This window comes from Cicer arietinum, chromosome 3, assembly GCF_000331145.2.
Source record: "Cicer arietinum cultivar CDC Frontier isolate Library 1 chromosome 3, Cicar.CDCFrontier_v2.0, whole genome shotgun sequence".
Lineage (NCBI taxonomy): Eukaryota > Viridiplantae > Streptophyta > Magnoliopsida > Fabales > Fabaceae > Cicer > Cicer arietinum.
In genome coordinates, this window is record NC_021162.2 from 13,240,678 (window position 1) to 13,252,696 (window position 12,019).

General features: G+C 33.2%; 1 protein-coding gene across 1 annotated transcript; it reads left to right on the forward strand.

The window, feature by feature from the left end:
- Positions 1–11,316: 11,316 nt before the first annotated feature.
- LOC113785044 (uncharacterized) lies at positions 11,317–11,694 on the forward strand. Its single transcript, XM_027331389.2, has one exon. It carries the CDS (start codon positions 11,317–11,319, stop codon positions 11,692–11,694), a length of 378 nt encoding a protein of 125 aa, XP_027187190.2.
- Positions 11,695–12,019: the final 325 nt, after the last annotated feature.

The window sequence follows — 12,019 nt, forward strand, 5'->3', positions numbered from 1 at the left end:
ATTTTCGGGTGATTTTCATACCACCTTACTGAAATGGACCGAAATTCGTATTTTTGAACAAAACCATGAAATCCGAAACGGAACTCGGAACACAGTTATCAATTTAGGAGAAAAATGCTATAAGGGTCTCTCGGTCCTCGATTTCATTTGGACTTTTCAGGCGAGTTTCATACCCCTCGACAAAAATTGACCAAAATATGTATTTTCGGACCAGAGGATGGCAAGTGTTTGAAACCTGATGCGGAACCCGAAACACGGTTATATATTAAGGAGAAGAATGATATAAGGGTCTCTCGGTCCATGATTCATCTGGTAATTTCGGGTGATTTTCGTACCACATTACTAAAATGTACCGAAATTCGTATTTTGGAACAAAACAATGGCTAGTGTTTGAAATCGGAAATGGAACACGAAACACAGTTATAAATTTAGGAGAAGAATGCTATAAGAGTCTCCTGGTCCTCGATTTCATCTGGACATTTCGGCGATTTTCGTACTACCTGACAAAAAGGACCGAAATCCGTATTTTCGAATAAGACGATGGCTAGTGTTTGAAATATGACGCGGAACCAGAAACACAGTTATAAATTTAGGAGAGAAATGTTTTAAGAGTCTCCTGGTCCTCGATTTCAACTGGACATTTCCAGTGATTTTCGTACCACCCGATTAAAATGGACCAATATCAGTGTTTTTGATCAAAATGATTGCTAGTGATTGAAATCTGAAGCGGAACCCGAAACAAAGTTACAATTTAAGAAGAACAATGCTATAAGGGTCTCTTGGTCCTCGATTTCATTTGGACTTTTCGGCAGCTTTCCGTATTACATTACAAAAATGGACAAAAATATGTATTTTCGGACCAAACGATGGCTAGTGTTTGAAATCTGATGTGAAACCCATAACATTGTTATATATTTAGGAGAAGAACTCTATAAGGGTATCCCGGTCCTCGATTTCATCTGGACTGTTCGGGCGATTTTCGTAGCACCCGACAAAAATGGACTGAAATCCATATTTTCGAACAAGACGATAGATAGTGTTTGAAATCTGACGCGGAACACGAAACATAGTTATAAATTTAGGTGAAGAATGCTATTAGAGTCTCCTGGTCCTCGATTTCATGTGGACATTTTGGGTGATTTTTGTACCACCTAACTAAAATTGATCGAAATCCGTATTTTCGAACAAGATGATGGCTAGTGTTTGAAATCTTACGCAGAAACCGAAATCCGTATTTTGAAGACAAAAATGGAACGAAATCCGTATTTTCGAATAAGACGATGGATAGTGTATGAAATCTGATGCGGAACCCGAAACGCTGTTATATATTTAGGAAAAGAATTCTATAAGGGTCTCCCGGTCCTCGATTTCATTTGGACTATTCGGGCGATTTTTGTACCAGACAAAGAAGGACTGAAATCCTTATTTTCGAACAAGACGATGGATAATGTTTGAAATCTGACGTGGAACATGAAACACAGTTAAAAATTTAGGAGAAGAATGCTATAAGAGTCTCTTGGTCATCGATTTCATCTAGACATTTCAGGCGATTCTTGTAGCACCCGACTAAAATGGATCGAAAATTGTATCTTCGAACAAGATTATGGCTAGTGTTTGAAATGTGAAGCGTAAACTGAAACACATTTATAAATTTAGAAGAAGAATGTTATAAGCGTCATTAATCTCCCGGTCCTCGATTTCATCTGAACTTTTCGGGCGAGTTACGTACCCCTCGTCAAAATTGGACCGAAATCTGTATTTTGGGACCAGACGAGGGATAGTGTTTGAAATTTGAAACGAAACCCAAAACACAGTTATAAATTCTGGAGAAGAATGCTATAAGGGTCTCCCGGTCCTCCATATGGACTTTTCGCGCAATTTTTGTACCACTTGACTAAAATGGACCGAAATCCGTATTTTCGAACAAGATGATGGCTAGTGTTTGAAATCTCACACGAAAATCGAAACGCAATTGTAAATTTAGGAGAAAAATGCTATAAGAGTCTTTTGGTCCTCGATTTCATCTGGATATTTCGGGCAATTTTCGTGCCACCCGACTAAAACGGATTGATATATGTATTTTCGAACAAGATGATGGCTAGTGTTTGAATCTGACGCGAAACCTGAAACACATTTATAAATTTAGAAGAAGAATGCTATAAGGGTCTCTCGGTCCTCGATTTCATCTAGACGTTTTGGGCGTTTTCTTTCCAGACGATGACTAGTTTTTGAAATCTGACGCAGAACCTAAAATACTGTTATAAATTTTGGAGAAAAATGCTTTGAGGGTTTCCCGGTCTTCGATTTCATCTGGACTTTTAGGCTGATTTTCGTACCACACAACAAAAATTGACCGAAATCCATATTTTCGAACTAGACGATGGATAGAGTTTGAAATCTGACGCGGAACCCAAAACATAATTATAAATTTAGAAGAATAATGTTATAAGCATCTATTGGTCCTCAATTTCATCTAGACTTTTCGAGCGAGTTTCATACCCCTGGACAAAAATTGACCAAAATATGAATTTTCAGACCAGACGATGGCTAGTGTTTGAAATCTGACAGGGAACACGAAACACAGTTATATATTAAGGAGAAGAATGCTATAAGGGTTTCCAGGTCCTCGATTTCATTTGGACCTTTGGATCGATTTTCGTCATACCAAACAAAAATGGACTGAAATCTGTATTTTCGAACCAGAAGAGGGCTTGTGTTTGAAATTTGACACAAAAATCTACAAGAGAAGAATGCTACAAGAGTCTCTCAGTCCTCAGGTTCCGTGTCAATATTCAAACACAAGCCATCGCCTGGTCCGAAAATACAGATTTTGGCATATTTTTGTCGATTGTTACGAAAATCGACAGAAAAGCCCCGATGAAATCGAGGACCTGGAGACCCTTATAGCATTCTTCTTCCAAATTTAAAACTGGTTTTCAGTTTCTGTGTCAAAATTCAAACACTAGCCATCGTCTTATTCGAAAATACGGATTTCGGTCCATTTTTGTCGGGTGGTACGAAAATCTTCGGAAAAGTCTAGATGAAATCGAGGACTAGGAGGCCCTTATAACATTCATCTCCATAAATTTTAATTGTGTTTCGGGTTTTGCGTCAGATTTCAAACACTAGCCATCGTCTGGTCCGAAAATACGGATTTCTGTCCATTTTGGTCTGGTGGTACGAAAATCGCCCGAAAAGTCCATATCAAATCGAGGATCCAAATCCCCTAATAGCATTCTTCTCCAAAATTTATAACTGTGTTTCGAGTTCCGTGTCTGATTTCAAACACTAGCCATTATCTTGTCCGAAAATACGGATTTCGGTCCATTGTGATCTGGTGGTACGAAAATAGCCCGAAAAGTCCAGTGAAATCGAGGACCAGAAGACCCTTATAGCATTCTTCTCCAAAATTTATAACTGATTTTCGGGCTCCGCGCCCGATTTTTAACACTAGCCATCGTCTGGTCCGAAAATATGGATTTCAGTCCTTTTTTGTCGGGTTGTACGAAAATCCCCCAAAAAGTCTAGATGAAATCGAGGACCGGGAGACCCTTACAACATTCTTCTCCAGAATTTATAACAGTGTTTCAGATTCCGCATCGGATTTCAAACACTAGCCATCATCTAGTCCGAATAGTCGATTTCAGTCCATTTTTTTCGAGGGGGTAAGAAAATCGCCCGAAAGGTCCAGATGAAATCGACAATAGACAGACCCTTATAACATTCTTCTTATAAATTTATAACTGTGTTTCGGGTTCCTCGTCAGATTTCAAACACTAACAATTGTCTTGTTTGAAAATATGGATTTCGGTTCATTTTAATCTAGTGGAACGAAAGTCACCCAAAAAGTCCAGATGAAATCGAGGACCGAGAAACCCTTATATCATTCTTCTCCAAAATTTGAACTTGTGTTTCGAGTTCCGCGCTAGATTTCGAGCACTAGCCAATGTCTGGTTCGAAAATACAGATTTTAGTCCATTTTTGTCGAGGGGTACGAAAATCGCCCGAAAGGTCCAGATGAAATCGAGGACAGAGAGACCCTTATAGCATTCTTCTCCCAAATTTATAACTGCATTTCGCGCCAGATTTCAAACACTAGCCATCGTCTGGTCCAAAAATACGAATTTCGGTCCATTTTTGTCGGGTGATACGTAAATCACAAGAAAAGACCAGATGAAATCGAGGACCAGGAGACGCTTATAGAATTCTTCTCTTAAATTTATAACTGAGTTTCGGGTTTCTCCTCTGATTTCAAACACTAACGATTCTCTTGTTCAAAAATACTGATTTGGTCCATTTTTGTCGAGTGGTACGGAAAACGCCCGAAAAGCCAAGATGAAATCGAGGACCAAGAGACACTAGCAATCATCTTGTTCAAATATACGGATTACGATCCATTTTTTGTCGGGTGGTACGAAAATCACCCGAAAAGTCCAGATGAAATCGAGGACAGAGAGACCCTGATAACTTTCTTCTCAAAAATTTATTACTGGTTTTTAGGTTCCGTACCAAATTTCAAACACTTGGTATCGTCTAGTCCGAAAATATATATTTCGGTCCTTTTTTGTCGAGCGGTAAGAATATCGCCTGAAAAGTCCAGATGAAATCGATAACCGAGAGACCCTTATAGCATTCTTTTCCTAAATTTATAATTGTGTTTCGAGTTTTTTGTCGGATTTCAAACACTAGCCATTGTTTTGTTCCAAAATACGAATTCCGGTACATTTTAGTAATGTGGTACGAAAATCACCCGAAATTACCAGATGAATCATGGACCGAGAGACCCTTATATCATTCTTCTCCTTAATATATAACCGTGTTTTGGGTTCCGCATCAGGTTTCAAACACTTGCCATCCTCTGGTCCGAAAATACATATTTTGGTCAATTTTTGTCGGGGGGTATGAAACTCGCCTGAAAAGACCAAATGAAATCGAGGACCGAGAGACCCTTATAGCATTCTTCTTCTAAATTTATAATTGTGTTTCGAGTTCGGCGTCCCATTTCAAACACTAGCCATCGTCTAGTTCGAAAATACAGATTTCGGTCCAATTTAGTCAGGTGGTACGTAAATCGTACGAATAGTAAAGATGAAATCGAGGACCGGGAGACCCTTATTGAGTTCTTCTCCTAAATATATAACAATGTTTTGGGTTCCACGTCATATTTCAAACACTAGCCATTGTCTTGTCCGAAAATACGCGTTTCGGTCCATTGTGGTCTGGTGGTACAAAAATATCCCGAAAATTCCAGTGAAATCGAGGACCAGGAGACCCTTATAGCATTCTTCTCCAAAATTTATAACTGATTTTCAGGCTCCGCGCCCGATTTTAAACTCTAGCCATCGTCTGGTCCGAAAATACGGATTTCAGTCCATTTTTGTCGGGTTGTACGAAAATCCCCCAAAAAGTCCAGATGAAATCGAGGACCGGGAGACCCTTATAGAGTTCTTCTCCTAAATATATAACAATGTTTTGGGTTTCACATCAGATTTCAAACACTAGCCATCGTTTGGTCCGAAAATACAGATTTTTGTCCATTTTTGTATGTAATACGGAAAGCTGTCGAAATGTCTAGATGAAATCGAGGACCAAGAGACCCTTATAGCATTGTTCTTCTTAAATTGTAACTTTGTTTCGGGTTCCGCTTCAGATTTCAAACACTAGCAATCATTTTGATCAAAAACACTGATATTGGTCCATTTTAATCGAGTTTTACGAAAATCACTGGAAATGTCCAGTTGAAATCGGGGACCAGGAGACTCTTAAAACATTTCTCTCCTAAATTTATATTTGTGTTTCTGGTTCCGCGTCATATTTCAAACATTAGTCATCGTCTTGTTTGAAAATGCGGATTTCGGTCCTTTTTGTCAGGTAGTACGAAAATCGCCGAAATGTCCAGATGAAATCGAGGACCAGGAGACTCTTATAATATTCTTCTCCTAAATTTATAACTGTGTTTCAGGTTCTGCGTCAGTTTTCAAACACTATCCATCGTCTTGTTTGAAAATACGGATTTCGGTCTATTTTTGTCGAAGGGTACGAAAATCGCCCCAAACGATGGCTAGTGTTTCAAATCGGACATGGAACACGAAATACAGTTATAAATTTAGAAGAAGAATGCTATAAGGGTCTCTCGGTCGTCGATTTCATCTAGACTTTTCGGACGATTTTCGTACCCCTTGACAAAAATAGACCAAAATCTATATTTTCGGACCAAACGATGGCTAGTGTTTGAAATCTGACTCGGAATCTAAAACACTGTTATATTTTTAGGAGAAGAATGATATAAGGGTCTCCCGGTCATCGATTTTATTTGGTATTTTTGGGTGATTTTCGTACCATCCGACTAAAATGGACCGAATTTCGTATTTTTGAACAAGACTATGGCTAGTGTTTGAAATTTGACCCAGAACCTGAAACACAGTAATAAATTTTTGAGAAGAATTCTTTAATGGTCTCTCGGTCCTCGATTTTATGTGCCCTTTTGGAGCGATTTTCGTACCGCTCGACAATAATGGACTAAAATCTGTATTTTCGGATCAGACGATGGTTAGTGTTTGAATTTTGATGTGGAACCCAAAACATAATTAAAAACTTTGGAGAAGAATGCTATTAGGGTCTCAAGACAAAAATGGACTGAAATTCATATTTTCGGACTAGACCATGGATAGTTTTAATAATTGGGCCCAAAGCTTGAAAAACAGTTATAAATTTTTGAGAAGAATGCTATAAGGGTCTCCCATTCCTCGATTTCATCTGGACATTTCTGGCAATTTTCGTACCACTCAACAAAAATGGACCAAAGTCTGTAGTTTCAAACCAAACAATGGTTAGTGTTTGAAATCTGACGCAAAACCTGAAATAGAGTTATAAATTTAGGAGAAGAATGCTATAAGGGTCTCCTAGTCCTCGATTTCATCTAGACTTTTTGGGCGATTTTAGTATCTCCCGACAAAAATGGACTAAAATTTGTATTTTCTAACCAGACGAAGGCTAGTGTTTGAAGTCTAACCCAAAACACAATTATAAATTTTGGAGAAGCATGCTAAAAGACTCTCCCGCTGCTCATTTTCATCTGGACTTTTTGGGTGATTTTTGTACTACCCGACAAAAATGGACTAAAATCCGAAACATATAATAAAATAGAGTTGTCAAATAAATATGTAATTATTTGTTTATTTGACAACTCAATTTTGTTCTATGTTATTATTATCACCGTTTTATAGTTCTACGTCATAATTAAGATAATAATAACATATAATAAAATAGAGTTGTCAAATAAATATGTAATTATTTGTTTATTTGACAACTCAATTTTGTTCTATGTTATTATTATCACCGTTTTATAGTTCTACGTCATAATTAAGATAATAATAACATATAATAAAATAGAGTTGTCAAATAAATATGTAATTATTTGTTTATTTGACAACTCAATTTTGTTCTATGTTATTATTATCACCGTTTTATAGTTCTACGTCATAATTAAGATAATAATAACATATAATAAAATAGAGTTGTCAAATAAATATGTAATTATTTGTTTATTTGACAACTCAATTTTGTTCTATGTTATTATTATCACCGTTTTATAGTTCTACGTCATAATTAAGATAATAATAACATATAATAAAATAGAGTTGTCAAATAAATATGTAATTATTTGTTTATTTGACAACTCAATTTTGTTCTATGTTATTATTATCACCGTTTTATAGTTCTACGTCATAATTAAGATAATAATAACATATAATAAAATAGAGTTGTCAAATAAATATGTAATTATTTGTTTATTTGACAACTCAATTTTGTTCTATGTTATTATTATCACCGTTTTATAGTTCTACGTCATAATTAAGATAATAATAACATATAATAAAATAGAGTTGTCAAATAAATATGTAATTATTTGTTTATTTGACAACTCAATTTTGTTCTATGTTATTATTATCACCGTTTTATAGTTCTACGTCATAATTAAGATAATAATAACATATAATAAAATAGAGTTGTCAAATAAATATGTAATTATTTGTTTATTTGACAACTCAATTTTGTTCTATGTTATTATTATCACCGTTTTATAGTTCTACGTCATAATTAAGATAATAATAACATATAATAAAATAGAGTTGTCAAATAAATATGTAATTATTTGTTTATTTGACAACTCAATTTTGTTCTATGTTATTATTATCACCGTTTTATAGTTCTACGTCATAATTAAGATAATAATAACATATAATAAAATAGAGTTGTCAAATAAATATGTAATTATTTGTTTATTTGACAACTCAATTTTGTTCTATGTTATTATTATCACCGTTTTATAGTTCTACGTCATAATTAAGATAATAATAACATATAATAAAATAGAGTTGTCAAATAAATATGTAATTATTTGTTTATTTGACAACTCAATTTTGTTCTATGTTATTATTATCACCGTTTTATAGTTCTACGTCATAATTAAGATAATAATAACATATAATAAAATAGAGTTGTCAAATAAATATGTAATTATTTGTTTATTTGACAACTCAATTTTGTTCTATGTTATTATTATCACCGTTTTATAGTTCTACGTCATAATTAAGATAATAATAACATATAATAAAATAGAGTTGTCAAATAAATATGTAATTATTTGTTTATTTGACAACTCAATTTTGTTCTATGTTATTATTATCACCGTTTTATAGTTCTACGTCATAATTAAGATAATAATAACATATAATAAAATAGAGTTGTCAAATAAAGTAATAATTACATATTTATTTGAAAACTCTATTTTATATATGTTATTATCGTCTTGGTTATGAACTAAAATTATAAAACAAAGATAATAACAATATATAACAAAAAAGAGTTGTCAAATAAATATGTAATTATTACTTGATTAGATAACTCTATCTTATTATTTGTTTCTATTATCTTCGCTATAAAGTACAACTACATGACGAAGATAATAGTATCATATAGGCTAAATTACATTTGTGGTCCTTTAACTTAACTTCAGGTAACGTTTTAGTCCTTTATCTTTTTGTTTTCCCGACTTGGTCCTTTATTTTAATTTTAAGTGAAAATTTGATATTTTATGTTTTAAAATTTCAACAATGATATCCTTTTTTATACAAAAATTCAAAAAAAAAATTCAATCAAAACTCATAAAATTAATTATATTCTTCAATATAATACAAATTTCATCAAATTCGTAACGCAAATCTTCAAATAAACTCATATTTTCATACTTTATTTGATATTTTTAGGAATAAAGGACCAAGTCGGGAAAAAAAAAAGATAAAGGACTAAAACGTTACCTGAAATTAAGTTAAAGGACCAGAAATGTAATTCAGCCTATCATATAATAAAATAAAGTTGTCAAATAAAGTAATAATTGCATATTTATATGACAATTTATATTATTATCTTCGTTTTGTAGTTATACTAAATAATGAAAATAATAATAACATATAACAAATATCATATAATAAAATAGAGTTGTCAAATAAAGTAATAATTACATATTTATATGACAATTTATATTATTATCTTCGTTTTGTAGTTGTACTAAATAATGAAAATAATAATAACATATAACAAAATTGAGTTGTAAAATAAATATGTAATTATTACTTTACTTGACAACTCTATTTTATTATTATCAATGCTATGAAGTAAAACTATAAAACAAAGCTAATAATAATATATAATTAATTAGAGTTGTCAAATAAAGTAATAATTAAATATTTATTTAACAACTCTCTTTTATTAAATGATATTACTATCTTCGTTATGCGATCAAAACTTAAAAAGAAGATAATAGTAATAATAATATATAATAAAATAGAATTATCAAATAAATTAATAATTACATATTTATTTGACATCTCTGTTTTATTATACGTTATTATTATCTTCGTTTTGTAGTTGTACTAAATAAATAAAATAATAATAACATATAACAAAATTGAGTTGTAAAATTAATATGTAATTATTACTTTATTTGACAACTCTATTTTATTATATGTTATTATTATCTTCGTTATGTAGTAAAACTATAAAACGAATATAATAATAACATTTAATAAAATAGAGTTGTCAAATAATGTAATAATTACAAAGAACTCTTCTCCTAAATTTATAATTGTGTTTCGAGTCATATTTTGAACATTAGCCATCATTTGGTCTAAAAATACGAATTTTGTGCCATTTTTTCGGGTTGTACGAAAATTGCCTGAAAAGTCTAGTTCAAATCGGGGATTTTCGTACCACCCGATTTCAGTCCATTTTTGTCAGGTGGTACGAAATTCTCCTGAAATGTCCCGATGAAATCGAGGACCGTGAGACCCTTATAGCATTCTTCTACAAAATTTATATCTGTTTTTCGGGATCGACCCCAGATTTTAAACACTAGCCATCGTTTGTTCTGAAAATACGATTTTTAGTCTATTTTTGTCGGGTGGTACAAAAATCGCTCGAAAAAACCAGTTGAAATCGAGGACCAGGATACCCTTATAGCATTCTTCCCTAAAATTTATAATTGTGTTTCGGGTTCCGCATCAGAGATTGAAAAGAATCAGAAATTGGAATTTTGAGATTTAAGGAGAGAATTTGTGCTTCCGATGTAGAGGAGTTAAGAAAGATGATCTTAGAGGAAGGACATAGGAGTTGTCTAAGTATTCACCCTGGAGCCACAAAGATGTATAAAGACCTCAAGAAGATATTTTGGTGGCCTAAAATTAAAAAAGATGTTGCTGAGTTTGTGTATGCTTGCTTGATCTGTCAACAGTCTAAGGTAGAACACCAAAAACCTTCAGGTTTGATGCAACCTTTGAGTATTCTTGAGTGGGATAGCATCTCTATGGACTTTGTTGTAGGCTTACCTCGAACTCCAAAAAGGGACGATATTATTTGGGTTATTGTGGATAGATTAACTAAATCTACTCACTTTATTCCGATAAACATAACTTATTCTATGGAAAGGTTAGCTAAAATATACATAATGGAAATTGTGAAGTTGCATGGAATCCCATCAAGTGTAGTCTCAGACAGAGACCCTAGGTTTACCTCTAATTTTTGGCAAGGGTTACATAGTGCTTTAGGTACGAACCTTAGGATGAGTTCAGCCTACCACCCACAAACAGATGGTCAGACTGAGCGAACCAATCAATCCATAGAAGACTTGTTGAGAGCTTGTGTGTTGGAACAAAATGGAAGTTGGGATAGCTTTTTTCCACTTATAGGTAATTTCAAGAAAGTGATCATGTATTTCTGAGAGTTACTCCAACAACTGGGGTTGGTCGAGCATTAAAAATGCAAAAGCTTACTCCTCGGTTTATAGGACCTTACCAGATTCTTAAACCTGACAGTAACGTGGCATATCAGATCGCGTTACCTCCTTCTCTTTCTAATCTTCATAGTGTCTTTCACGTGTCTCAACTTTGCAATTACATTTTCGATCCCTCACACGTGATTGAGTCAAACAAGGTCCAAATAAAAGAGAATCTAACTTTTGAGACTTTACCGCTACGTATTGAGGACCAAAAAACCAAAGAATTAAGGGGTAAGACGATTTCATTGGTTAAGGTTGTCTGGGGAGGTGTTACTGGTGAAAGTGCTATGTGGGAAGTCCAAAGCCAGATGCGCGATTCTTATCCAGAACTGTTTCTGTCAGGTAAATTTAGAGGATGAAATTTTCCTCAAGACGGGGAGAAATGCCAATTTCTCATTACCTTATTTTAGTAGTATAATGATACACTACTATTATTATATGAGTGTTAATATGTATTCTAATTTCTTTAGGTGTGTCTGTGTGTTTGCCTTAGTAATTGATTTAAAGCATTAATATTAACTATATTTAACCTACAAAAATAAATAAAATAATATATATATATATATATATATATAAAATAATCCAATGAGTGAATTTGTGTTGTTACACTAGTTGTTACCTTTAGTTCTAATAGAATAATAATAATAATAATAATAATAATAATAATAATAATAATAATAATAA

Bases quoted from the DNA above. Each gene is read 5' to 3' on its own strand.
- LOC113785044 (XM_027331389.2), top strand. From the start codon at position 11,317: ATGCAAAAGCTTACTCCTCGGTTTATAGGACCTTACCAGATTCTTAAA.